This window comes from Ctenopharyngodon idella, chromosome 8 (assembly GCF_019924925.1).
Source record: "Ctenopharyngodon idella isolate HZGC_01 chromosome 8, HZGC01, whole genome shotgun sequence".
Classification (NCBI taxonomy): domain Eukaryota; kingdom Metazoa; phylum Chordata; class Actinopteri; order Cypriniformes; family Xenocyprididae; genus Ctenopharyngodon; species Ctenopharyngodon idella.
The window spans coordinates 15,230,858-15,257,738 of NC_067227.1; the positions used below are offsets into that span (position 1 = coordinate 15,230,858).

Below are 26,881 nucleotides of genomic sequence, written 5' to 3' on the forward strand. Positions count from 1 at the left end.
CAATCTATGTTTAAAATATTAGCTACTACTTCTCTTCTGTATTTACTTTGATAAACTGATGCTATTGTAAAATACTTTGTTGGCCATATATGCCATGATTTTATAATAGCAGCTTTTATTAGTGATTTACCTTCATTTTTTGCCATATGATATTTTAAATAGCCTATATTAAAATCTTAGGCTACATTTTAGATGGTCTGCTATCCAGAAGAAAGGTCTGAGCATTTTACTAGGGTTAACTTAGTAAGAATGGTTATTGTCAATCTCAAGTGATTAAAATTAAGTTCTACAGTATACATTGAAAGGAAATTTTGAATGAATGAATACATACATACATACAGACATATACATAATATGTTGTCTGTGCATATATGGTACATGTTGCTGCTTTTCCAGTATCTTCCATGAACACCTGTGAGAACAATGTCTTAAAATAACTGTCAGGACACAGACGGAGGCAGAGGGGTAAGTTAACACAGATGTTTATTTGACAGAGGCACGAACACAGGTAAACGGTGGATGCAGGTGAGTCAATGAACAAGCACTTTCAGAACAGTCACTTAGCTGATGGAATAACAGAAGTTTGTCTTTGCTGGTGAAGGAATAGACGTGGAATGGAGAACTGGAGATGGAAGACGACAGGATGGAGACACAGGAAACTCAGGTGAGTAGCGGGTAAGGAGTCCAGGTACGTAAGATGAGACCAGACAATGATGTGAGGGAAGTGAGAGTCTTTATAGTGTTCTAGATGATGATGTGCAGGTGATTAGTACTCGGGAGACTGTGAGCGAGTGGGTGGAGCGTGGAGATCTGGTGACGATGCGTTGGTGGGTGTTGGCTGTGACTCTGTGACAGTACCCCAGGCTCCTGATGACCGGATGGGGCGACAACGACGGGGTCTACCTCGACCCCGGGGAGCAGGGCGGTCCGGATGTTCAGCATGGAATTGTGTGAGGAGTGAGGGGTCGAGGATGTCGTGACGGTTGACCCAGGAACGTTCTTCTGGGCAATACTCCTCCCAGTCGACGAGCTATTCAATCTGGGGACTCCGTCGCCTGTACCCGGTAGATGGTCTCTTCTTCAGCGATGTCGAGAGGAGGAGGTACCACATCATCACCAGGATCTGTGGAAGGAGAGGACATGGGTTCAGTGTGGGGTTTCAACAGGGAGACATGAAATGAAGGTGAGATTCGGTACTGTGCAGGGAGGTTGAGACGGTAGGTGACCTCGTTGAGCTGCCTCTGTATGGTGAATGGACCTATGTACCGGGGACTCAGCTTGCGGAATTTCCCGCGTCGAGAGCCACACCTTCTGGCCAGGTTGGTAACGAGGAGTGGGGCCCCTTCTGGCGTTGGCATGCCTCTTGTGTCTCCGAACTGCCTGCTGGAGATTGACATGAGCTGAGTCCCACACTCTCTCGCTCTGCTGGAATCAGTGGTTGACAGCTGGAACCTCTGAGGGCTCACCCAACCAGGGGAAGAGAGGTGGTTGGTAGCCCAGGATACATTGGAACGGGGTGAGCCCTGTGGTGGTCTGCCGGAGGGAATTCTGGGCATACTCCGCCCAGAGCAGGAACTGGCTCTAGCTGTCCTGGTTGTGGTAGCAATATAACCTCAGGCATCTCCCGATCTCCTGGATCTTGCGCTCAGTCTGGCCGTTGGTCTGTGGGTGGTATCCAGATGACAGGCTGACTGACAATCCTAGGAGCTTAAAGAAGGCTTGCCACACTCAGGAAATGAACTGTGGTCCACAGCCGGAGACGATGTCCTCAGGAATGCCGAAATGTCGGAATACATTGTGGAACAAGGCTTCGGCGGTTTCAAAAGCAATGGGAAAGCCCTTGAGGGGTATGAGTTTACAAGCCTGGTGTAACATAGAGAAGCCCCTCAGGACCTCCCGGCGGAGCTGGTTCGGAGCGGTTAGCTTGGGAAATGCTTTGGTTGATGGACCACTGGATAGGGCTGACAATCATGGCTGGAGGGAGGACGGGTTCAGGATCAGAGCTCTCTGGATCGGGTTGATACAGATGAGATAAGGCATCTGCCTTGCAATTCTTGGTTCCAGGACGGTAGGAGACTGTGAAGTTGAATCTAGTGAGGAAGAGGGCTGTTGTGAACAACAGTTAAGATGGCATTCCAGGGACCAGTTTACGACAGGGCCCCTCTCTAACTGCTGGTGTGTAAGAAGATGTGCCACACTGTGATTGGATCTTTGGTGAATAAACATAAACAAATGTTCAGCAACATCAGATAAGATGTTAGGACAACTACCAGACACCTCTTCCAGAGCAGGAAGGGGAACCTTCTGCACCCACCAAAACCAAGGAGAGGACTTCTCATTGGACGACACATTGACTCTAACCACCAAACTCATTTCTAAGATTTAGGCAAGGACTGCCATATAAATTCCTTCAGGACTCCCTGGATGGAGCAGCAGTGACTGAAATAAAGAGAGGCCACAGAGATCTATCTAAATCCATTCATACCTATGTTTGGAGGTCTTAATTTGATTGAAACTGCATCACATCCACTCCGTCTTCACGCAAAGCACAGTTTATGTTAATGGTCACTGACTGTTAAAACAACAGGTCATGGGACAGTCCTGTTAACAGATAAACAAATGCATGGACGATGATTTAATCATTTCATATTGTGTTTGGTGTCTATCTGTTCCCTACGATGCCTTTAATAATTTGAAAGAGGTTTGGTAAAGAAATAATGCATGGGTAAAATGTTAAAGACACCATTTTAACACTGTACTTTATGCTATGCAAATGAGTTCCACATTAGGGTGGGCAACACCGGGGTTGCTTCAGATAACAGTGGCCAATCACACTCCAGGATCGGCAAGGCGCCACATTTCAATCTCCTCCTCATTAGAAAGGGATAAATATGTCCCCCGGGTAGACACACCCTTGTTCTGCGTTTCCAGCTCGATGGGGAAGGAGACATTAACAGACGCCCCACGTCCTGAGTTTCTGACCTGACGAGGAAAGAGACTACAAGATGGTTAAGGTGAAGCTTTCGCGAGCAAAACCTTTTACATTGCTTTTAGCTGCACTCTAGCTGCAAAAGGGCCCCAGCATTGAGGGACTTCATCTGACCCTTACGGCTCCTACAGCAGCGCAGCCCAGTCCGTAAAGGACCTCTGCATTGGCAGACATTGCCTGTACCACACGGCTCCTCAGCGACGCAGCCAGCCTGCAAAGGAACCTGTGAAGATTCATCTGACCCAGCTGCCCAGTCCATCCTAAAGGACCCTCTTGGCACAACCGAAGTTTAGCATCCTCCAGCCCAGCGTGGCACGACTACTGGATCGCAACTCCGCGCCCTCCCACTGCACGCAGCCTGCATCATCAGTGGAAGACGTCTCTGCTACCGGATTGATCACCCGACTGTGTGGAACGTAAATATAAACTTACCAAACCTCTTTCTAGAGACCTTGGCATTAGTTTATACATGCAGCATATGTTTTTCTAACCTGTTTAGATAACAGTTACTTGAGGTCAGCTTGTTACAAATAATAGGGATATTATTTGTTGAATGATAAATAAGCAATTATTTATCACCATTTTACCAGAGCCATTAGGTGGCTTCCATAAGAAGCATTCCCATACAGTTCTCTTCCATTCTACATTCAGTTCAACAGCATTGCATTTATCCATTCTGTGTTCACTTCATTTATTTGTTTCTTTGATTTAATTCAGTATTCTGCTTTGATTATTATTTTACTATCTTTTAGAAGTGCATATTCATTATTTCATTATTAAACGTTGTGGTATTTACTCTTGCATGTCTATTGTTAATAAATTTCATTGATTTTATTATAACTGTGTCTTCCTTGTGTTGATGGTCAAAGACTCTACTAGTTGATCAGACTCTCGCAAATCTTTCAGATAAATCAGTTGACCGACTCCCTCCAGTTTATGTTAATTCTGAATTATTGAACAGCTCTTTTGGAGTGTTCTTACATTGTTAAGATTGTACATATTCTTAACTGGTGCCCCGTATTACAAAAGGGGGGAGGGGCCATCTGATACACTCATAACCACACCTTAAGTGACACGTGATCAAAAACCACTACGTCACCGGTGAATGGAGTAAAATTCACTACAGGGCCCAGCGGGCTTGGCGAGAGTTTAGTCTCTTTGCTTCTCGGAGGTACTCATGGTTTGCTCTCTCCAGCCAGTGTCTCCATTCCTTCAAAGCTAACTTGATGGCAAGCAGCTCTCTGTTCCTGATGTCGTAGTTTTGCTCCACCGGGGATAGCTTTTTGGAGAAGAAGGCACAAGGATGGAGTCGTGGTGGATGCCGCTGTGACAACACCTCTCTGACCCCGGTGGATGAGGCGTCGACTTCGACGACGAACGGGAGGTCAAGGTTCGGATGGACCAGGATCGGAGCGGAGAGGAAGGCTTCTCAGGCAGATGGAGTCCAGGACAGAGACTTGGGCCGGCCTTTGATGAGCGAGGTGAGGGGTGCACTGAGAAGATTGTAGTTGTGGATGAAGCGATGATAAAAATTTGCAAACCCCAGGAAATGTTGTAACTCCTTAACGGTAGTGGGTAATGGCCAGTTGCGGATGGTTTCCACCTTCCTCTGGTCCATCTGGATGCCATGTTGGTCAATGACATAGCCCAGGAAATGCACGGAGGTGGTATGGAACTCGCACTTCTCCAGCTTGAGGTATAGATGGTGTTGACGTAGCTTCTTGAGGACCTGGGAGATGTGTTGGTGATGTTCGGCCTGGTTCCAGGAGTAAATGAGGATGTCATCTATGTAGACCACTACAAACCGGTGGAGGAACTCCCGGAACACCTCATTCATGTAGTTCTGGAATACGGAGGGAGAGTTGGACAGGCCATATGGCATAACCCGGTACTCATAGTGTCCAGACGGTGTAATGAAGGCAGTTTTCCACTCATCCCCCCGGCGTATACGAATGAGGTTATACACACTCCGCAGGTCCAGCATGGAGAAGATACGAGCTCCCCATAGCTGCTCCAGAGCCGCCGGGACCAGAGGAAGGGGATAGCTGAACTTTACCGTCTGGGAGTTCAGGTGACAGTAGTCGATGCACGGCCTCAAGCCTCCGTCCTTCTTGGCCACGAAGAAGAAGCTTGAAGCGGCAGGGAATGTCGATGGTCGGATGAAACGTTGTTTTAATGCCTCCTGAACGTACTCCTCCATGGCCTTCTGCTCCAGGATGGACAATGGGTAAACCCTACCCTTGGGTAGAGTAGCCCCAGGCAGCAGGTCAATAGGACAGTCTCATGGCCGATGAGGTGGTAGTTGCGTTGCCAACCGCTTGCTGAACACATCCTGGAACGCCTGGTATTCAGGAGGAATTTCCACTTGGAGGTTAGTTTCAGGACTTTCAATGGAGGTCGAGAGGATAGGAAGGACGTTGGAGTCGGAGGAAGAAGATCGGAGATTCAAAGAAGACTTTATGATAGGAGATAAACAGTTCTGGAAACATTCGTCACTCCACTTGAGGATCTCACCCGTGTTTCACTGGATGTCCGGTTGATGTTGTGTGAGCCAGGGGCATCCCAGGATGATGTCCGCGGTGGATCCTTCCAGCACCATAAATGTGATCTCCTCCGTGTGAAGACAGCCGATGCGATGTTGGCAGCGTTTACGACGTACGTTTAGTTTCTGGAGAATGTGGTTGCTGATGAAGTTCCCTGCGGAGCCAGAGTCAGTGAGGGCTTGCGCTGAAACACAGGCGTGAGAGTTTAGGATTTGTACAGCGGTTCTGGTGAGAGGTGCAATACGAGCGGGCAATTGGATTGTACTCACCGCTGGGCGTGGTGGTCGGATGGGACAGGCAGCGATGACATGGTCCTCTCCCCCACAGTACAAACAGAGATGTTGTTGAATTCTTCTCTGATGCTCCACACGAGTCAGGCGATAGGAATCAATCTGCATTGATTCTGGTGCTGGAAGGGCGACCGATGGTGTGGTGGGCAGAAGATTGGCAGTGGTGCTGAATAGCGCTGAGCAACACGGATGGTTTTTTGGATCAGGTTTTCCAGCCCCATAGTATCATCGTACACGACCATTAACTGTTTTACGGAGGATTCAAGCCCTGGCGAAAGGCTGTTATCAGGGCCGTTTCGTTCCAGCCACTAGCGGCCGCTGGTGTACGAAATTGGAGGGCATACATACTCACAGATTCATCACCTTGACGTAAATTGAAGATTTGGTCGTGTACAGAGAGTTCGGCGGTACTTTGTCTGAACACCTCCCGGAAGTGATTGAAGAAGGCGGCGATGGTGGCTGTTACTGGGACGTTGGATTCCCAGAGGGGTTGAGCCCATTGCAGCGCTCGTCCAGAGAGCAGTGAGATTACGAACGCCACTCGGGCGCGCTCGGATGAGAAGAGTTGTGACTTGGTTTCCAGATAGAGGGAACACTGGAGGAGAAACCCACTGCAATCCTCTGCCGCGCCGGAGAATGTCGCTGGTCGGGCCATGGGACTGACAGAGGCAGCTGGAGAATAAGCAGCGCGTGCTGGGTGAAGGAGTGCTTGGCAGACGGCGTGCACGAGATCTGCTGGGACTGTAGGTGAAGTGTTTGTGGATGACTGTTGTAGTCCCCGCCTGTGTCCGAGGTGCTCTGCATTAGGTCTGGTCTTCTGTCAGGACACAGACAGAGGCAGAGGGGTAAGTTAACACAGATGTTTATTTGACAGAGGCACGAACACAGGTAAACGGTGGATGCAGGTGAGTCAATGAACAAGCACTTTCAGAACAGTCACTTAGCTGATGGAATAACAGAAGTTTGTCTTTGCAGGTGAAGGAATAGACGTGGAACGGAGAACTGGAGACGGAAGACGACAGGATGGAGACACGGGAAACTCAGGTGAGTAGCAGGTAAGGAGTCCAGGTACGTAAGACGAGACCAGACAATGATGTTAGGGAAGTGAGAGTCTTTATAGTGTCCTAGATGATGATGTGTACATGATGTGTACAATACATTTTTAGTTTAAGTGCTTGGATTAATGACAGAGTGATTTATGCTTGAGTGTATCCACATGATTGCAGTTAGCTCCCCTTGCAGTTAGCTCCCCTTGACCTGTAAATGCCATTCATCTGTTTTATGACTATTTTCATGTACTTCTCATTTACCAGACAAGCCCTGCGTCTTAATCAGCTCCCTAGCTCCCTAGGTCGTGAATCAGTATATCATGAAAATGAATGTGGCCGACTCCCTGATCAGTGCCCTGACTACTGATCTAGGGAGCTGATTGAGCTACACCCAAAGGTCTTTGTTAGTCACTTTTTTTAATAATTAACTTTTACATGCTAGATGTGCTTTGTCTCAACAGGAAAGTGAAAACTGAATTTTGAGTCCTAAGCTGTGTCAGTAGCACTAGGTGTGTCAGGTGTTTATGTAGGACACAATCTCCCATGACACTGAAAGGAAAAGCTTTCATAACATAACAGACACAAAGTAGATTATTCTAATGCAACATTTTATTCAACCATATAAATCTACAATGCTTTAAAAAGTTAAAACAGTTCAAGAGATGACATATTCACTATACAAAAAAGAACTGACTATATCTGTTTACAAAAGTATTTATCAAGCAGTTAATTATATGAATGTCTAATTTTATTAATGTATAAAGTCTGAATGATGAGTGTCTCCTTTCTGAATCTTTCTACACTATGTCACAAGAAATTCTGATTATAGAGTCAGCAGTCTGTATGAGTTCACAGTAGTCAGTCTGGTCAGTCACCAGAGAAAGGATCTTTGATATTGTCTTGGACAACGGGGCCTTGAGAACCACTGCAATAGAGAACATGCAAATAGCCTTTCAGAAACAATTGTATATTTGTTACTTACCTAATGTTACAGCAAAATGCTAAATAAATATCACAATTTTCTAAAGGTAAAAGTTGTTCTGCATGTACAGTACAGAACAGCAGAATAATAAAACAGATCATCTTGGACCAGCAAAACAACGACAATAAAAAAAAAACAGCCAAACAGGCTTAATTTTTATGTTGCATACTGTACACTATCTGTTATTGTATTGTTAATATATTACATTCCTTTGTCGTTTTAATCAAATATCACTTGATGGTCATTATCAGAACAAAACCTGATGGTATCTTTGAGCAAATGCTAAGGCTTTTTAATTTTAAGTTTGAATTTAATATAGGCCCATTTATGCTCACTTTTCATGTTTCATCTTGCGTGGAAGCTGAAATAAAGAAAAAAAATATTTTGGTTGTCATCTCCAATACTAACCTTAAAATGAACATATTGGTGAATTCATATTACTTCATTAAACATAGTGTACTTACATGGAGTAAGGGAGTAATCACTCTTTGACGTCTCAGAGCCTCGTCCTGAATAACAATGGCACAGTTAAACAAAGATCACTAGAAGCATGTAACTGCATGGGGTGAACTTTAAAAGAGTATCTAAAGGAACTGATGTTTGGTTTCTTTTCCTAATTGAGTTTACAAAACATTTACCAGCAGAACATCTCTTCCTCTTTATAATGAGTGCAGGTATGATGAGAACAGCCACACACATTAACACCAGCACACTGATAACTACAGACAGACTAATGGATCCAGGGTCAGATTCATCCACATCTGAAATGAATTAAAAATAATAATAATAATTTAAAATATTATCAACAATAGTGAGATAAACAACTGGAAAAGAAAGTTAAATAAAGTCAGTAAAACATCTAATAGTATTGTTGCTTTTTCTAATGCTTGATATACTGAATTTTATTGTATTATATAGAATGGTAATAAAGTATCTTGAATCTAATTTGTTGTCCGGTTTTGTTTGATAGATTTATTAGTTTTTCATTACCAAATGTAATGTCCAGTTTGTTGTCCAGATTGAGGTGCTTCATTGTACAGTTGTATTTATGTCTTTCACGTAGTTCTTCTGCGCTGATCATCAAACTCTTCCTCATCTGGTAAGTTCCGTCTCCGTTGGGAAGAATCTCTCCTCCTGTGATCTGATCATCATCCACAGGCTGACCATCTCTGAACAGAGTCAGGTTAATGTGACGGGGGTAAAAACCAGTGGCCAGACAGCTGATCTGAAGCCCTTGAGAGTCTGTGAGTGTCTTCCATATAAGTCTGACTCTGGGTTTCACTAGAAAAAAGAAAGGGAAGTGTTACTGTTGTTAAACTGTTGGGTTCATTGATTGGAATAAATAATTTATGATTCATAAAGCATTTGAAGACAGATGCATTTTCTGTCAGCACTGCTGTGCTGTGTGAGTCATAGTTATGCTATCCAAAGTTAATCAGGTTGATTTTCTCACCTTTTCTCATCACCTTGTTCTTTTCCATATTCAGGAACCTCCGTAGTGTTTTAATGCAAATAGGTTGATAAATGTATTCATGCAGAAACTTTTTATTATGCCATTCTTGTTGGCTCCATGGCATCCATGGCATTTTCACTTGCATTTCATTTTTTTCTGCATTAAAGGAGAATTCCTCTGTATTTAGTTGATCAAAAGCATCCCATGACTTCAGTAGACCTGGTTTATCATTGTTCAGTAATTCACACCCAACAAGCCTCTGATGAACATGTACACCTGTAGATAAATGAAAAGAAACTGAATTAAGACTTACTGACTTACATATAAGATGTGGAGAATTGAGCATTCTTTCTATCTCTTGTACATGTAGCTTTTTCACTTCTACATTAAAGCTTTACACTGATCAAGCATAACTTTAGGCTTGTTCGAGATTCATCAGCACTGCCCAGTCCGATCAGCGGATGACATCAAAGTACTGCAAGAGCGTTTTAGAGAGCATACGACTCCTTATGCTTTTGAATCGCTCTCGCGGTACTTTGATGTCATACACTGATCGATTTGCGCAGCACCGATGCATCTCGAACGGGCCTATTATGACCACTGACAGGTGAAGTGAATAACACTGATTATTCTCTTCATCTCATATTAGGCAGCAAGTGAACATTTTGTCCTCAAAGTTGATGTGTTAGAAGCAGAAAAAATGGGCAAGCATAAGGATTTGAGCGATTTTGACAAGGGACAAATTGTGATGGCTAGACGACTGGGTCAGAGCATCTCCAAAACTGCAGCTCTTGTGGGATGTTCCCGGTCTGCAGTGGTCAGTATCTATCAAAAGTGGTCCAAAGAAGGAACAGTGGTGAACCGGCGACAGGGTCATGGGTGGCCAAGGCTCATTGATGCATGTGGGGCCCGTGTGGTCCGATCCAAAAGACAAGCTACTGTAGCTCAAATTGCTCAAAAAGTTAATGCTGGTTCTGATAGAAAGGTGTCAGAATACACAGTGCATCACAGTTTGTTGCGTATGGGGCTGCATAGCTGCAGACCAGTCAGGGTGCCCATGCTGATGCCTGTCTACCTCCGAAAGTGCCAACAGTGGAAACGTGAGCATCAGAACTGGACCACGGAGCAATGGAAGACAGTAGCCTGGTCTGATGAATCCAGTTTTCTTTTACATCACGTGGATGGCCAGGTGCGTGTCTCGCTTACCTGGAGAATACATGGCACCATGGATGCACTATGGGAAGAAGGCAAGCCGGCGGAGGCAATGTGATGCTTTGGGAAATGTTCTGCTGGGAAACCTTGGGTCCTGCCATCCATGTGGATGTTACTTTGACACATACCACCTACCTAAGCATTGCTGCAGACCATGTATACCCTTTCATGGAAACGGTATTTCCTGGTGGCTGTGGCCTCTTTCAACAGGATAATGCGCCCTGCCACAAAGCAAAAATGGTTCAGGAATGGTTTGAGGAGCACAACAACGAGTTTGAGGTGTTGACTTGGCCTCCAAATTTCCCAGATCTCAATACAATCGAGCGTCTATGGGATGTGCTGAACAAACAAGTCCGATCCATGGAGGCCCCACTTCACAACTTACAGGACTTAAAGGATCTGCTGCTAACATCTTGGTGCCAGATACCACAGCACACCTTCAGAGGTCTAATGGAGTCCATGCCTCGATGGGTCAGGGCTGTTTTGGCAGCAAAAGGGGGACAAACACAATATAAGAAAGGTGGTCATAATGTTATGCCTGATCAGTGTACATACATGCATAAACAAAAAACAAAATGCTGTAATTTGTTAGTAACGTATTGTGTGGTATTATCAATCTGTTGCATGAACCAACCTGTGTGATCCGTGTCATTTAATTGATCCTTAAGATAAACTGCTTGACGTTTCAGGTTGTTATATATATATTGAAATATAACACCACCATCACTTTGCTCTTCATCATAGTACTGTGAATCGCTGTTAGTTCGATAGACAACTTTCCATGTGATTGAGTCATAATATGCTATTTGCAGATCATCCAACATCACCACAACAGTAAACTCTGGAAATGGTGTCTGTCCAACTATATATGTTGCCAAAGCCATCAGTGAGTGAGAACCTGTGGATACACCTGGACAAGCATGCAATAGTGTGACTTCATACTATTACTGTACATATACTGTATTATTCCTGCAATCATCTACAGAAATGTCAAAAACGAAACACCATAAATAGTTTTTATTTATGTTAATGGCAGTGATTTTTCCACCCAAACTAGATATGCGCAAGTCCCGCCCCTCAGCCGATTCTAAAGTTATTATTGATGTTCATGCCAATCATAATACTGATTGCCTACACAATGCTGAAACAACCCCTACATCCTAACAAAAATCGTGTTTTAGCGTTTTTTTTCCTCTCATTTGCTTACACAACTTAACCATTCTGTTAGCAAAATATCCCAATATGTTCTAAAAGAAAGACTTGATTCTTAAAACTGACCGTGCATAAAATATGTTGAAAGAAAAATCATAGCAGTAACTTACCTGCGTTAACGACTGCCAAAAGTGACAACATACACACAATGAGCATTCTCTCAAATAATAAATCCTTGTGATTCAGAAAATGGTACAGGAGTTGTGTTTCTTATCTGATTTTCATTGGAAGCCTTTCAAAGTGTATCTGTCACTTTCTCAACACGGAAGAGAATGTAAAACCTTTTATTTACTTTGTAATCTTTTTTTACACTCTGAGTGAGATAGAAACAAGGTGTGTGGGACGGGGGTGGAGTTGATCATAGTCTAAAAGAATGTCTTACATAAGACATTCTTTTATCTTGATCGATTTACATTTTCAATTATTGTACAAAGTAAAACATTAAGTTATACAGATTACTTTTTTTCAGGATTAGAGATTATTTATTTGGGGCTCCTTAAATAGCTGCATCCTAGCAAGGCTGTGTCCTTTTCAAGCTTGTAGGCTCCTCAGCATTAAATGCTACAATGAGACAGTAGTAAGCATGGCTATGTCATAAAGGTTTCCATCGCCACAGTCTCACATTAGGCGGCTAAATAACTTTCTGGCAAAGTCAAGACATAATTGAGTGTGACTCTTAAGTGCCCAATTCAAGAATGCCATGAGTACTCTGAATAACCCTTGACCAAGTATGATTTTACAATCCTGTTTCTGCTTACTTTCCAGTCTTTTAACTTCATCTACAGTAAAATATCTGTGCCAGACATAAACTGCATACCAGTTCAGGGTCTCGGGCACCAAAATAAAACTACTGAAATATTTAAATTAAAGCATATACTCTTATGATAACAATTAGTGTCAACCTTAAGTCACAAATACACCAAATATTTTCCTCCCCCAAAATCTCTAAGTGTGGTACAGTGACGATATCCAGTAACGATATACCTCGATTATTAAATAGATTATTATTACTTATAATGATAATATATTCATATTGTGTTTACCTGTGAATAGGCTCACCATGGTACTGGCCATGGTATTGTCATGGCACTTTCTTGTACTGTTTTGCTTGGTAACAATGGATTGTAACTATACACTTCATCCAAAGCTCTTACAATAACATTTACATCCCCGTACATAAATTGTGTTGCTTAAATAGGCCCACACTATATATTACATAACATACTGGATTGTGCTGTAATATTTAGAATTTTCAGAAGTTTAATAAATGTCTATGGGTCACTGTTTAGTGTTGCAGGCATTTGGCAGTTAGCTCCCCTTTATTGTGAACTGTATGTCAGTAATCTTTTTATCTTGTTTTTACATTTTCAGTTTATTTTTTATTTGTACAGGACTCTTTAAAGTCAAATTCCTGTTAGCAACCACAACTTTTCTAGATGTGCTTTGCCTCAAAAGGAGAGTGAAACTAACAAATTTCAGAAATATTGAAAGAAAGAATTGCCATGAAGCATTTGTCAGATGTCCTCAGGAAGTAGATGGCACTATTGTAAAGTTTTATTCAACATGCCAAATTATTTTATATTTATTTTATATTATTATTATTTAAATTATTTTTGTAAACAAAATGTAAGTGAAACTTCACACTTCAAGTTCAGTGAATACATTTACTTACATGAATTTTACTCAAAATTTTTATTTTTTAAAGTGTATGAACTAGGGAGGAACCTAGCGCAAAGCATCAACTAAATAGAATAGAAATGACTAAAATAAAATGAATTAGACTAAGAAATACATCAAGAATATGGGTATAGAAAATAAACGTACCTATAAATGTACACTAAAGTGATACATATAGCACAAAAACTAATGTGACAGAGAGACATTAGATAGTTTGTTCATTATCTAAGCATTTTTAATCTGAGAACAAAACAAATCATGTCTTTGTTTATCCAGTCTTGTTCTGAATGCATCCTCTGAGCTATGTGCCATTTGATTGGAATGTTGTTCCAGGATCAACAAAGCTCTTGATCCAGAAACATGTTGCACTTGGTGAAATCAGGTTCTGCATGCCATTTAGAGGGTTTATTCGCTAATAGTCAGATGAACGTTGTCCTTTCTGAAATTATCTACAGAGTCTCCGATAAGAAAGCCTGCAAACCCGGTGAGACATTTTGGGAGACGTACTGTATACTACTTTTGAATACTACATTCTACTATTCAGGCTCATTTATCATGTTGCATCTTTCACTGAAGCTGAAAAAAACATGAATAGTTTTCTCGTCATTTTTAATTATTTTTTAAATTTTATGATATTAAATGTTTATAAAAATTAACAAAATGTTTGTAGGCATGTAAAGATTTCTCAATAAAAAAGAAAAAAGAAAATACTCACTTGGAGTAGAGATGTACTGAATCTGTGATGTCCTGGAATATGAACCTAAATGAGAATGTCGCAGTTACACAAAGTTAGAATACAAAATACAGTGTATCTCTAAAACAGGATGACTAGTTTTCTTAGGTTTTCAAGGTTTTCACTAAAGTGAAAATTCTTTTTCTGATTTGATGAGTTCATAGAGCCTACAGTTTTTGTTATATTGATAAACTATAAAAGTAGAAAAGGCAACACATTGAAAAAAGTAGGATACAATATAGCATACATGCAAAAATAGAAAAAATACAAAAGTGACATGAAGGATATTTATGGTAAAGCAATTTTCAAGCCTTGCATAACAAAGGCCGAAGAGCATATCCAAATCAAATGTTTAGTGGTTTTGTCAATTAAAACACACACACATTACACTATAGTAGCCAGACATTTGTCTGTATTTAATAAGTAGATGATGTAAACACACAAAAGTAACTAATTGAATAGATATTAATAGACTATTCACTCGTGAGTATGTAGCGGCTCCTGACCATAAATTTAGGTGAGGCAGTCACTGTCTTATAGCACTATGAGATTGACATGTGATGTACGTTTACATTCTAATCACTGACTGAACACACGCAGATGCATTTTTGGCAGAATATCTAGTTGTCCTTGCTTAAAGGGTTAGTTCACCCAAAAATGAAAATTCTGTCAGTATTTACTCACCCTCATGTTGTTCCAAATCAGTAAGACTTTCATTCATCTTCAGAACACAAATGAAGATCTTTTTGATGAAATCTCAGAGCTTTCTGTCCCTCCAAAAACTGCCTTCGCAACTGAAACTTTAGGGCTTCAAAAAGTTCATAAAGAGATCTTAAAACTAATCTATATTAATTGAGCAGTTTAGTCCAAATTTTCTGAAGAAATTCAATCACTTTAAATGAGGAACAGATTGAATTTAGGCTTTTATTCACATATAAACACTGATCAGAAATCAGAAACAGAAGCTCAACCGAAAATGCTTAATGCGCGAGAACAAACCTCTTCCAGAAGCTCAAACGTGCTGCGTAACACATGAGAATGAACCTCACTGGTTCTCGTACTCAAGCAAACATGCTTGAGCTTCCGTTTACCACAACTTATGTGTGAGTTGATGAATGTTTATATGTGAATAAAAGCCTAAATTCAATCTGTTCATTATATAAAGCGATCGTGTCACTTCAGAAAATTTGGACTAAACCACTCAATTCATATGGATTAGTTTTACGATCTCTTTATGAACTTTTTGAAGCATCAAAATTTCAGTTGCGAAGTCAGTCTATGGAGGGACAGAAAGCTCTGAGATTTCATCAAAAAGAGCTCAATTTGTGCTCCGAATATGAGCGAAAGTTTTACGGGTTTAGAACGACATGAGGCTGAGTAATTAATGACAAAATTTTATTTTTTGAGTGAACTAACCCTTCAACTCATCCTGAAGGGTGGCACTCTAATGTTGATTGAAAGGCTACAAATAGCCTACACACACACATAAATTATTGTCCTTAATGTAGCCTAGTATTTATTGTGTACGAATGTTGATATAGAATATTAGGAATTTAGAAGAGGTAAAAATAAAGCCATATAGATGTAACAAATATAAAACAAACACAACCAAACAGTTTACAAGCTGTTCACATGCAAGTAATGCTCACAGAGCCAAATGACGTCCAGCTCCCCCTCTCTGGATGTAATGGGTGGAGCTTGACCTATTTATATTTAGGGATAGGGTAGTCTCGCGTAGCCAGACCTTCAGACTGACAGCAGAAGGTCTGGACTCCATCGCAGCTTTCAATTGCCAAGGACCACTCAAGAGGACATCTACCCGACATGTAAAGCAACCAATCACAGTTCATTTTGTTTCTGCATCATGTTTAGGGGCTTGAAAATGTAAAGTCGATGTCCTTACAATAACAGATTCAAGAACGTTGTGCAAGTTTACTGCAACTGTGGCGCAGCGAACTTCACATACTTTTGAAAATCCAGCATTTAGCTGATCCTGGTAAGCGTTCCTTGTCACAGTTATAAACACGACAGCTTTCCTCTTCCATGAGGGGGTTTGGCATCATGATGGCCTTGTTCCCAGGTGGACCATTAAAGAACATGACACACATCTCCAGGAAACCCTCAGATGACGACTTCTAAACTCCAGAAGCATTTCCCATTTTGTGTGCCATATGCATCAGACGTTCAGCCAACAGTCCGTGGGCATGACGTCTGAGGCTGAGACTAGGGATAGGGTTATGGGTAGGGTTAAAGTGTAGTTGGAACGTCAAGCTTCACCAATTGGCTCTACAGTGAGCAGCCTCTTAACATGAGCACAAAGGATTTACACATTCACTAATTTAGTACACTACTCCACACATCCTCCTGCCTCCTGTTAAAGAACAATGAACAAGTTCACAATCAGACTTACTAGTTGCTGAACTGATGCAGACTAAACTAAAGCCATACATGAAATTTTAATACATCCATCTCACTTTATGACTTAAAATAGTCTAGAAACTATAGAAACTTGAAAAATATTTGTTGCAGAATGCTGAACACATTTACGAGTTATTTAGGATTGATTAAGCTAACGTCTATGTCTTCAAGTGGATGAATGTTTAATGGGGCACTGCCACACCTGCCTCTACAGATGAGCCATGACTAAGTAAAACTATTTACTCGGTGATACAAAATGAAAAACAGTGATACAGTACCTCCTCCACCACATGACACTTTGTAGTACAACACTGACAAAAAGCAGCAACATTGTTTAACACAATTAAGGCGCCATCACATGACCCCCACGAAAGTCACTTGTTACAATGTCAGGTTTTTCTCCAGTATGGATTTGTTTCTTTCCTTTCAAGTAGCTTGCTCTGGAATTAGGTTTCCCACGGACATGAAATCTCCGATGCGATCTAAAATTGCAGAGCCATTTAAAACTCTTTCTACACGGAGAGCACACATAGGGTCTTTTGTCTGCATGAATTTTCAGGTGTATCTCTAAGTGTGAAGGCAAAATAAATGTTTTATTACACTGATTACAATTGAATGGCCTTAGTCCAGAGTGAATGCGCAGATGATTTTTGAAATTGCTCATCTTTGCAAACCTCTTGCCACACTCAGAACACTGCGATTTCTCTCCAAAATGAGTTTGCAAATGACTTTTAAGCTGTCTTAGATAAGCAAAACTCTTCTCACACTGAACACACATGTAAGGCCTGTCTCCAGTGTGAAGTCTCATGTGAGCCGTAAGGTTTCCTTTAAGTGCGAAACTTTTTCCACAAGGGCAGGAGAAAGGCCTTTCTCCAGTGTGAATTCGCATGTGAATTTGAAGTTTTGATTTGCTTTCGCAGATCCTTCCACAGTGATGGCAGGTAAAAGGCTTCTCATTGGTGTGCACACTTCTCATGTGACCATTAAGAAGTCCTTTATATCTGAAACCCATACCACACAGATGGCAGCTGAAAGGCTTTTCTCCAGTGTGAAGTTTCATGTGATAATTAAGCAGTCCTTTATGTATGAAACTCTTTCCACACTGAGGGCAGGAGAAAGGCTTTTCTCCAGTGTGAATTTGTATGTGAATCTTAAGGTTTGATTTGCTTTCACAAATCCTTCCACAGTAATGGCACACGAAAGGCTTCTCATCTGTGTGAATGTATCTCATGTGACGACTAAGTTGTCCTTCAAGAATGAAACTCTTTCCACACTGAGGGCAGGTGAAAGGCCTCTCTCCAGTGTGAAGTCTCATGTGGTAGTTAAGGGATGTTTCGTGTTTTAAACACTTTCCACATTGATGGCACTTGAAAGGCTTCTCCTCAGTGTGACATCTCATGTGTGCCTTAAGGTTGTTACTTATTTGAAACCCCTTTCCACATTGGTGGCATTTGAAGGGCTTCTCTCCAGAGTGAATTATTACATGCCTGTTAAGGCGTGTTATGTCTTTGAAACTCTTTCCACATTGATGGCATATAAAATGGTTCTCTCTTGAGTGAATTCTCATGTGTAAATTAAGGGTTACTTTATGTATGAAACTCTTTCCACACTGATTACATGTGTAAGGCCTTTCTCCAGTGTGAATCCTCATGTGATCTCTTAAGGTCTTGCTTCGTATGTAACTTTTTCCGCACTGATTACATGTGTAAGGCCTTTCTCCAGTGTGAATCCTCATGTGATCCCTTAAGGTCTTGCTTCGTGTGTAACTCTTTCCACACTGATCACATGTGTAAGGTTTCTCTCCAGTGTGAACTCTCATGTGGTTTTTAAGGCTTCCTTTTGTAGTGAAAATGTTCCCACACTGTTGGCAGGTGAAAGGGCACTGTCCAGTGTGATTTGCCTCATGTTTTTTAAGGCTTTTTTCATAAGTGAAATTCCTGCCACACTGAGGGCAGATGTAACACTTTTTAGAACCTGTCTTCCGAGCTCTTTTTTGTGAGGACTCCTGTTCAGTCTGTGAGCAAAGTGTTTCTCTATGATGATCTTCCTCCTGCATTTCATTCAGTTCTTGACTCTCCACTTTCATCACCACCAGGTCTAGGTTGAAATAAAAGAATAATACAGGTTAACCCAGTTTAATGGCACAAAGTAACATCAAACTGTTATTTTTATTCTTTGTGCTAAAGGTTAATTCTAACATGTAGTGACGGAGACAGATCACACACACAATTATTGTTATATTTAACTAATATTCAACAATACCTCTCACCCAAGAAGCAAACCATGAGGTAGAGTTCTAAGGCACTGCCCCTGAAGACCAACTAATGCCCAAAAGTGTACTTCGTTTTTTTTATCTAATGCGTAGCCTTTCAAAGGATACATTCACACGACCAGTTTTTGGGATTGACAACTGCATTTACTTACAGGTTTGAGTGACGAAATGTCCTGACCAAACAAGCAACTTACAGTAGCGTCTCGAATAGGGCTGCATAATATATTGTATTAGTATCAATATTGCGATGTGCGCATAGTCACATCGTAAGATAAGCGATATCAAGTATAGGGATTGCAGTTGATCCGTACTGATCAGGCACCACGGTTCGATACGCACATGATTCTCGGATTAATTGCAAAGTTTAACATCATAAAGTGAAAGTTTATCATTTGTATGTGTTTTACACTACCGGCCAAAAGTTTTTGAACAGTAAAGAAGTCTCTTCTGCTCACCAAGGCTTCATTTATTTGATCCAAAATACAGCAAAAACAGTACTATTTTTGTGAAATATTTTTACAATTTAAAATAACTGTTTTCTATTTGAATATATTTTAAATGCAATTTATTTCTGTGATGAAAAGCTGAATTTTCAGCATCATTACTCCAGTCTTCAGTGTCACATGATCCTTCAGAAATCATTCTAATATGCCGATTTGCTGCTCAATAAACATTTATCGTTATTATAAATGTTGAAAACAGTTGTGTAAAAAAAAAATTCAGGATTATTTGATGAATAGAAAGTTCAAAAGAACAGCATTTATCTGAAATATAAAGCTTTTGCAACATTATAAATGTCTATACTATCACTTTGGATCAATTTAATGCATCCTTGCTGGATGAAAGTATTAATTTCTTTCATTTCTTTCCAAAAAAAACAAACAAAAAAACTCTTACTGACCCCAAACTTTTGAATGGTAGATATAATGTTGCAAAAGCTTTCTAGACTTTCTATTTCAGACATTAAAAAATCTTACCGTTCAAAAACTTTTGACCAGTAGTGTAAGTCCTGATGGTTTAAACATTCAAGCGATTTTAAACCATTCAAGCACAAGAAGACATGAAACAGAATTCAACTTGGACCTTACACCCCGTTCTCTGTGCGCACACAGATCTGCACAGACACACGCGAACACAGAATTCCATTCTCTTCCGCATTTATTTGTGCTTGAGTGAACACATACATGCAAAATTATGTCAAAATGCAAGTATCCTCATGAGCACATTTGCTTATGGCTTATGTGAATGTAAGCAAATGAGAAAGAAAATGGCTACGTATCATTATATTGGATCCACGCACTCAGTCTTAAAGTGACAGCAGCCTAATAACATTTATGTTAATCAAGCAACAAAATACAAAAAGAAAATCACTTCTGTAGCTTTATCAAAGATTAATTATATTTAATGTATACAGTGAAGAATATGCAGTGTTATTTTACATTCGATTATTCAGTTTCTGTACCTAAATACTTATCTAAAAAAACATGAAGCACTGCTTATTTCATTTGTATCTTTGTTCTATTGTATAATCTGTGCTTGTAATTTGTTTTTTGTTTTTTAATATGTATTTATTATGCAGATTCACTCCCCTACAAGATCAACCAGTTTTTCAGATCAACCAGACTTGATATACTATGTGTGAACGTAACCATATTAACAACTCAAATATAGGACTGACAACCTAATTCTGCTGCTGTGTGTATATTCCATTTGATAGTGTGCACAAACGCACACTCTAGAATGTGTCATCTTTGTCCAGAGCCTGCACTATTTTTCTCCATTAGTTATGACTGATAAAAATGTTTTTGTATTCTTTTAAACTAAAGTTGTGGCCTCATAACCCTCTCACACAAGTGCTTGTTAATGCGGGTGTCTGTTGTTGTTGCAGTCTCCAGTTCTATCTCTTTAGGGCTGGGACACATTTTTAAATCTTAAAGGATTAGTTCACTTCGGAATTCAAATTTCCTTATAATTTACTGTCATCCAAGATGTTTGTGTCTTTCTTTCTTCAGTCAAAAAGAAATAAAGGTTTTTGAGGAAAACATTCCAGGATTTTTCTCTATATAGTGGACTTCAACGGCTACCAACGGGTTGAAGGTCCAAATTACAGTTTCAATGCAGCTTCAAAGGGCTCTACACGATCTCAACTGAGGAATAAGGGTCTTATCTAGCGAAACAGTCATTTTCAAAAAAATAAAAATAAAAAAAATGATATACCTTTTAACCATAAATGCTCATCTTGCACTAGCTCTGTGATGCCCCATGCATTACGTAATCATGTTAGAAAGGTCACGCATGACGTAAGCGGAAGTACCGAGCAAGTGTTTACAAAGTGAATGTGCAAAGACTAAGTCAAACCTTTACAAAAAAAAAGGTAAAACAACGATGTCGGATGATTTTAAAGTTGGAGAAGAAAATGAGATGGAGTTTTTCCACCCTACCGTGGTACTTCCGCCTATGTCACACGTGACCTTTCCAACGTGATTACGTAATGCGTGGTGCATCAGTGCAAGATGAGCATTTCTTAGCATGACTCAGCTGGGATCGTGTAGACCCCTTTGAAGCTGCAGTGAAACTGCAATTTGGATTTTCAACCTGTTTAACCCTGTTGAAGTCCATGGAGAAAAATTCTGGAATGTTTTCCTCAAAAACCTTAATTTCTTTTCAACTGAAGAAAGAAAGACATGAACATCTTGGATGACATGGGGGTGAGTAAATTAGGGTCCACACTTAGATTAGGGTCCAATTCTCACTATTAACTATTATCTACAACGTTTGCCTCAATAAACTCCTAATTACTGCTTATTAATAGTTAGTAAGGTAGTTAAGTTTAGGTATTGGGTAAGAATTAAGGGATGTAGAATATAACTAGTTAAGTAATTATTCATATTTCCTTTTGGGCTAATTAGCTACAGTCATATTATATTAATGACAAATATGCAAGTCTAGATTCCTGCAACAGTTAATTTTTTGGATTATATACCAGATTTTTGGATTATATACCAGAACCATTTTACAAGTTTACATAAAGAACAATGTTTTGAAAGTGCTACATAAATCCTTAATGATGTTATTAAGAACTTTTTAAATAATATTTTATTATTATTATTATTATAAAAATCTGCCAGATCTTGTAATACTTTATTGGGGATTTATAAAAACTGACAAGTTGTTTCAGTTAGGTACTTTTATTTTTTAATGACACAGGAGATTGCAGGGGGGAAATGACAATGCTCTAACAACAGTGATTACAGGGTTGTACAGATACTGTAAAATGAATTTCCAGGAATTTCAAGGACTTTTGGGGGGATTTTGAAGGACTACAATCAGAGATCTTTTTTTTTTTTTTTACACAAATTACAGATATAAGGTGTCCAAAACACAACACAACTTACAACCAAAATTACAACTTATTGAATAATATGTATTACACACAAAGTTTATAATGGCTATTATTGTTCAATAAACAATATTTTATATTATAATGTTGGCATACTTGGTATTGAGAAATGGTCTGATGGGGGTTTATAAACAACTTCAGTAGAGGTTAGATAGTTACGCCTATAGGTGGTGGCAAGGGGCTGACTTTAAGAGCAAGTGAGTAGATTCTGGAACAAAGCAAGGTTGTAAACAAAGAAATTATTCTAACTTTGAACAACACCTTATAAGGCGCAACGGATGAGGAATGCGGCTACAGGGTGAAGTTGAATCTGATGCTTCACTTCAAAGAGATGAATCCAGTGACCAGCACTGTCCCAGTATTGGAAAATCCCCTTAACAACTGAAAGGATACTATGACAAAGATTCCTCATTCAAAGTGATTTTTTTTTTTTTTTCATGAATATAATATTGTCATGAAGAATGAATATATAATACTTGAAAATATATGAGCAATATCACGCTCATAGCCATGCGAAATGACTCAGTCTCTATATCAAATGGGCTGCAGCATTAATTTTACGTGAAAAGATTGTATTTGTGCTTTTTATTTTAAAATTAAACACTAATTTCATGCATATATACATAGTCTTTCAATAATTCAAGCACTTTTTAAGTACCTCTTCACAAATATTGCTGTTTTCAAAAAAGTCGAATTCAAGTAGGCTACTTCAAGCCAAAAAAGAAAAAAAATAGAAACACAAAGTAAAGTAGATCCAGTGATATATCTTTACAGTCCTCTGTGATGTCTCTATGTCCATCGTTATGTGTATTTTGGTGTAAATGAGCGAGTGGCAGCTTCTCTCTGCAGATGATGAGGTTGTGGGGTGTGACAGCATCTGTCTGGGTAGAAAAACACAACTGAGTTTAAAGTCACACTCTGCCATTTGTTTAAGTAAAAGCAATTATGCCAAAAGTAGCTGTTGTGAATGTTATTACAGTTAGTAATGTTAAAAAGGAAAAATAAATGATAAAATATCAAGGGATACATTTCATGTTTTTGTAGACTAGGCATTTGTAAGCATAAACCCAAGTAATTGAAAAATCTCTAACAATATGGATCATAAATCCAGTATCACTGTCACTTACTTGCTTAGTGGAGAAGAGGGATCATCAACTGAACCAAGCTTGTCACACTTACGTGTACCGTTTAAAAACTAAGAAAAAAATGACAGTATGTTTTCTAGGAAACAAGTTACAATTTGAAATTTAAAATGTATAGACATTTTAAGAATGTTATCAAGTACCTTTTGAGAGTGTTGACCATCAGTGTAGTTGGATGGTTGAGCTCCAGAAAATCAATGTGATGGCTTTGAAATAAGTTTTTGAAAGTTGCAGATTTAAAAAACAAAAAGGTGAGTATGAAGAACCCCAAAATCTCCATTTCATCTTAAAAGGGTTCCTCACACTCTCAGAAAAAACAGAAAGAAAGAAAAAAAAAAGCTGTCACTGTGGTACCTATTCATAAGGTACAACTTTGTACCTACATGGTGCATATTAGTACTTTAAAGGTATGTATAGTAGTGTACATGTTATAACCTAAAAGGTACAAGAGTGTACCTTTTTATAAGGTGTAGCTAGGTGTAGCCCATTGACAGCTTTTGTACCCTTTTTCTGAGAGTGCAGGATGATATGGTTCTAAACAGAACTATTAGCCTACTATGTGTAAAGAACATTCATTTTTAGAGTGTGGTATTGTGTTGGATCTTAAATTTTAGATCAAACTGTAGTGGACAGCAGATGAGAGCTACAACTCAGGACCAGAGGTCAACAACAGCTTTTAATATCTAAACACAATGTAAACACACACCTCAGAGGACTTCACATCATTCACTCAAGAGTGAATGAAAGACATAGATAACACGAGTACTACATAAATTATTTGCCATTATGACAATGTTATTTGGATAAATTTCCTCATTCTGTCTGTCCACATCATGAGGTGACCCACTCTGCGTACCATACATCAGCTTTAATTAGCTGTCTCATATGAATTTTTATCACTTTGTTTAGAGGTCGACATTTTATTAATAATAATAGATTGCTTATGAACCAACCTGTATGATCTTCAGCATCTTCATTTTTCAGACTGAATTGTTCTGAAATACTTATGTCTTCAGTCTCCTCTTTTATGAATGCCATCTTGAAAACTTGTTTCTTGTTCCTGCATGTTTGGACATTTTGTCATGTTTAATATGAGGAAAACAATTAACGGAAAGAAATATAAAATATAAACACAAAATTTACTCATGTATGAATGCGCTTTACTCAGACAAATAACAATCACAAACGTGCAATTTACGAGACAAACTATCAGGGTTCATACGTCTTATAGTTCAGTTTTCAAGCACAAAAATGAAACAATAAAATGGGGGAATAATGAAATAATTATTACTGAAGACACGATTTAGAAAAAGAAGAATTGAATGACAAGAGAGAAAACGGCAGTTACCAATTAACTGAAAACTGAACTGCAAAGCGTTACAAGGCATATCACATAATAATTCATTTACAAAATATTAATGCATTAACGATTTGTATCAAATTAAACGCACCAAATACATAAGCGTTCAAAAACTCGAACCTTTGTTGAGCCAGAGAAGAAAGGTCCAGCCTTATGATGTCATAACACCAGACCAAAATAAAAGTCCCGTCCACAAATACTGTCTAAAATCGCAGAAAGCGCATAGGAATGTACATACATAAAAGACTACATACAAATAACATGTCAAAGAAATGTAAAGTGAATCATTGAATTACGTATTTAAAAACAAATAGCTGTCAGCTGAAAAAAATATAAAAACTGCTAATGATAGAGTGAGCACCATATCTGAATGCTAGATTCTGTCTAAAGGCAAAATGTTGCCTTTTAGTGCAGAAACCCTTTATACCCCGATGATGACAATTGAGGGCACTTGAACAATTATTATTAAAAGTCAACAATTATTTTCATGCTGTTATACAGGAATGATCTGAACTTTAAGCTATAGAACATGCATTTTTTTTATTATTATTATTACAACATTGAATGTCAAGTGGAAAAGCAATTTAAAAAAAAAATAAATAAAAAAAAAATCTATGGCAAGCCGACTTAACATTTAATCCCTAAAATGTACCAGTATCTATTTTCATGCTACTAGTACTTATTTTTAGATACTAGTATCTATTCCATTGAGTACTAGTATTTATTTATTAGCTAGTGCTTATTCTTTAGTGCTTTATTCTTTCTTATACTTGTACTTTTTAAAAAGATATAGTTTATTCATTAGATACTGGTTTTTATTTATTAGATATTGGTACTCATTCATTAGATACTAGTACCTATTAAATAGACACTAGTACTTATTCATTAGATACTAGTACATATTATTAGATATTAGTACTTAGTCATTAGATAATTATTTATTAGACACTCGTAGGGGAGACCAGGGACAGTTGTAACAGGGGACGGTTGTAACACCTTGAATTCCTCCAATCAGAAACAACCTAGAGTGATGACACTCACTGTGCACATGCTCAGTTAGTTTCCCTCCATTTTTGCCATAAAGGGAGCCACATTTGAATCTTCCTGACGGAGTAATCTACAAAAGATTGTTTTTGAGGTAAAAAAAACTACTTTTCTTTCTGATGTACTTTTTTGGATGCTGTTATAGGATCAAATGTCTATGAATTCAAACATGTATTATTAGAATCCCTGTTTTGTAAGCTAAAAATAGAAATGGCTAACAAGTGTCAAACTAGCAGTCAAGCTAGCTCACATGAGATGAAAACATGGTTGGTGATACTGGGACAGTTGTAACGCCCCGTTACAACTGTCCCAGTATCACCAACCAAGTTTCATTTATATTTTAAAAACTAATCAAGCTAAAAAAAAAACTGCATAGTTTCTCTTTAATGTGCAAATTAAAAGTAAAATGTGCAATGTGCATTGCAAATTAAATGTAAAATGTCATCAAATCACATTTTAAGGTATTTATCTTTTTTATGTAAAGATAGTCAGTGTGATAGACAGCATGCCAAATATCAGAAAGAGGAAGACAGACAGGGGCGTCCCATTTTCTGTGCTGGAAAGGGCTTCAGATGAAATCAGACAGGGAAAGTCAGTCAGGGGAGTGGCCAAATCATATGGCATTTGCCATGTGACTCTGCACCGAGTCATCCTCTTTTTTGTCATTCGTGTGAAAAACGGTAATCATTACTTAAAAACATGAAATGAATAGTCACAATAACATGACTGATAAATAATATTTTCTATTTTGAGTATATGATTGATTCATTATGTATATTTTAGACATGTTACAACCGTCCCTGTCATGCGTTACAACCGTCCCTGTACACTGGGACGGTTGTAACAGTGGAGAGACTGTATTAAAATCAATTTTGCAACCTGTACATATTTCATAAAACCATTTAAATACATTGTTTCAGCAGTTGACAGATTGAAGTTTATAATATAACAAATTGGTTATTCCAGTAAAAATGGTTTTTGATGTATTGCTAAAAATTGCAAAAAGTGTTACAACTGTCCCTGGTCTCCCCTACCTATTAAATTACGGAGCCCGTAGAAATCTCTGGTGCGATCTTAAATTGCAGAGCCATTTAAGTCTTTCCAC

At 39.1% G+C, this 26,881-nt stretch overlaps 3 protein-coding genes across 10 annotated transcripts in view; 1 reads left to right on the top strand and 2 right to left on the bottom strand.

The window, feature by feature from the left end:
- LOC127517251 (major histocompatibility complex class I-related gene protein-like) overlaps window positions 1–26,881 on the top strand; it is a 163,815-nt gene that overhangs the window by 112,524 nt on the left and 24,410 nt on the right. The gene's annotated exons all lie outside the window — the stretch shown is intronic.
- LOC127517250 (hereditary hemochromatosis protein homolog) lies at window positions 7,329–12,031 on the bottom strand. Of its 2 annotated transcripts, XM_051902607.1 has the most exons (8): window positions 11,841–12,031; window positions 11,153–11,428; window positions 9,307–9,582; window positions 8,844–9,134; window positions 8,492–8,614; window positions 8,318–8,362; window positions 8,189–8,214; window positions 7,329–7,796 (listed from the first exon to the last, which is right to left on the bottom strand). In XM_051902607.1, the coding sequence occupies exons 1-7, from the start codon at window positions 11,884–11,886 to the stop codon at window positions 8,192–8,194; spliced, it is 1,080 nt and encodes a 359-aa protein (XP_051758567.1). In that variant the 5' UTR covers window positions 11,887–12,031; the 3' UTR covers window positions 7,329–7,796; window positions 8,189–8,191. The 2 variants fall into 2 exon arrangements, with proteins under 2 accessions (XP_051758567.1, XP_051758568.1); XM_051902608.1 differs by lacking the exon at window positions 11,841–12,031 and having other exon boundaries at window positions 7,331–7,796; window positions 9,307–10,996; window positions 11,153–11,290.
- LOC127517239 (gastrula zinc finger protein XlCGF57.1-like) lies at window positions 15,644–25,125 on the bottom strand. Of its 7 annotated transcripts, none has more exons than XR_007931222.1 (5): window positions 24,853–25,086; window positions 24,326–24,432; window positions 23,516–23,676; window positions 23,358–23,425; window positions 22,801–23,111 (listed from the first exon to the last, which is right to left on the bottom strand). XR_007931222.1 is itself a non-coding variant. In XM_051902579.1 (3 exons), the coding sequence occupies exons 2-3, from the start codon at window positions 24,408–24,410 to the stop codon at window positions 16,902–16,904; spliced, it is 1,839 nt and encodes a 612-aa protein (XP_051758539.1). In that variant the 5' UTR covers window positions 24,411–24,432; window positions 24,853–25,124; the 3' UTR covers window positions 15,644–16,901. The 7 variants fall into 7 exon arrangements, 2 of the variants coding, with proteins under 2 accessions (XP_051758539.1, XP_051758540.1); XR_007931219.1 differs by having other exon boundaries at window positions 23,516–23,578; window positions 24,853–24,952; XR_007931221.1 differs by having other exon boundaries at window positions 24,824–24,917.

Excerpts from the sequence above, each read along its gene's own strand:
- LOC127517250 (XM_051902607.1), bottom strand. The coding sequence starts at position 11,886 with ATGCTCATTGTGTGTATGTTGTCACTTTTGGCAGTCGTTAACGCAG. Across the intron at positions 11,429-11,840 it reads TTTGGCAGTCGTTAACGCAG|GTGTATCCACAGGTTCTCAC; the intron begins GTAAGTTACTGC and ends ATGCTTGTCCAG. Across the intron at positions 8,615-8,843 it reads CAAACTGGACATTACATTTG|ATGTGGATGAATCTGACCCT; the intron begins GTAATGAAAAAC and ends AATTCATTTCAG.
- LOC127517239 (XM_051902579.1), bottom strand. The coding sequence starts at position 24,410 with ATGGCATTCATAAAAGAGGAGACTGAAGACATAAGTATTTCAGAACAA. Across the intron at positions 18,656-24,325 it reads AGATGCTGAAGATCATACAG|ACCTGGTGGTGATGAAAGTG; the intron begins GTTGGTTCATAA and ends ATTTCAACCTAG.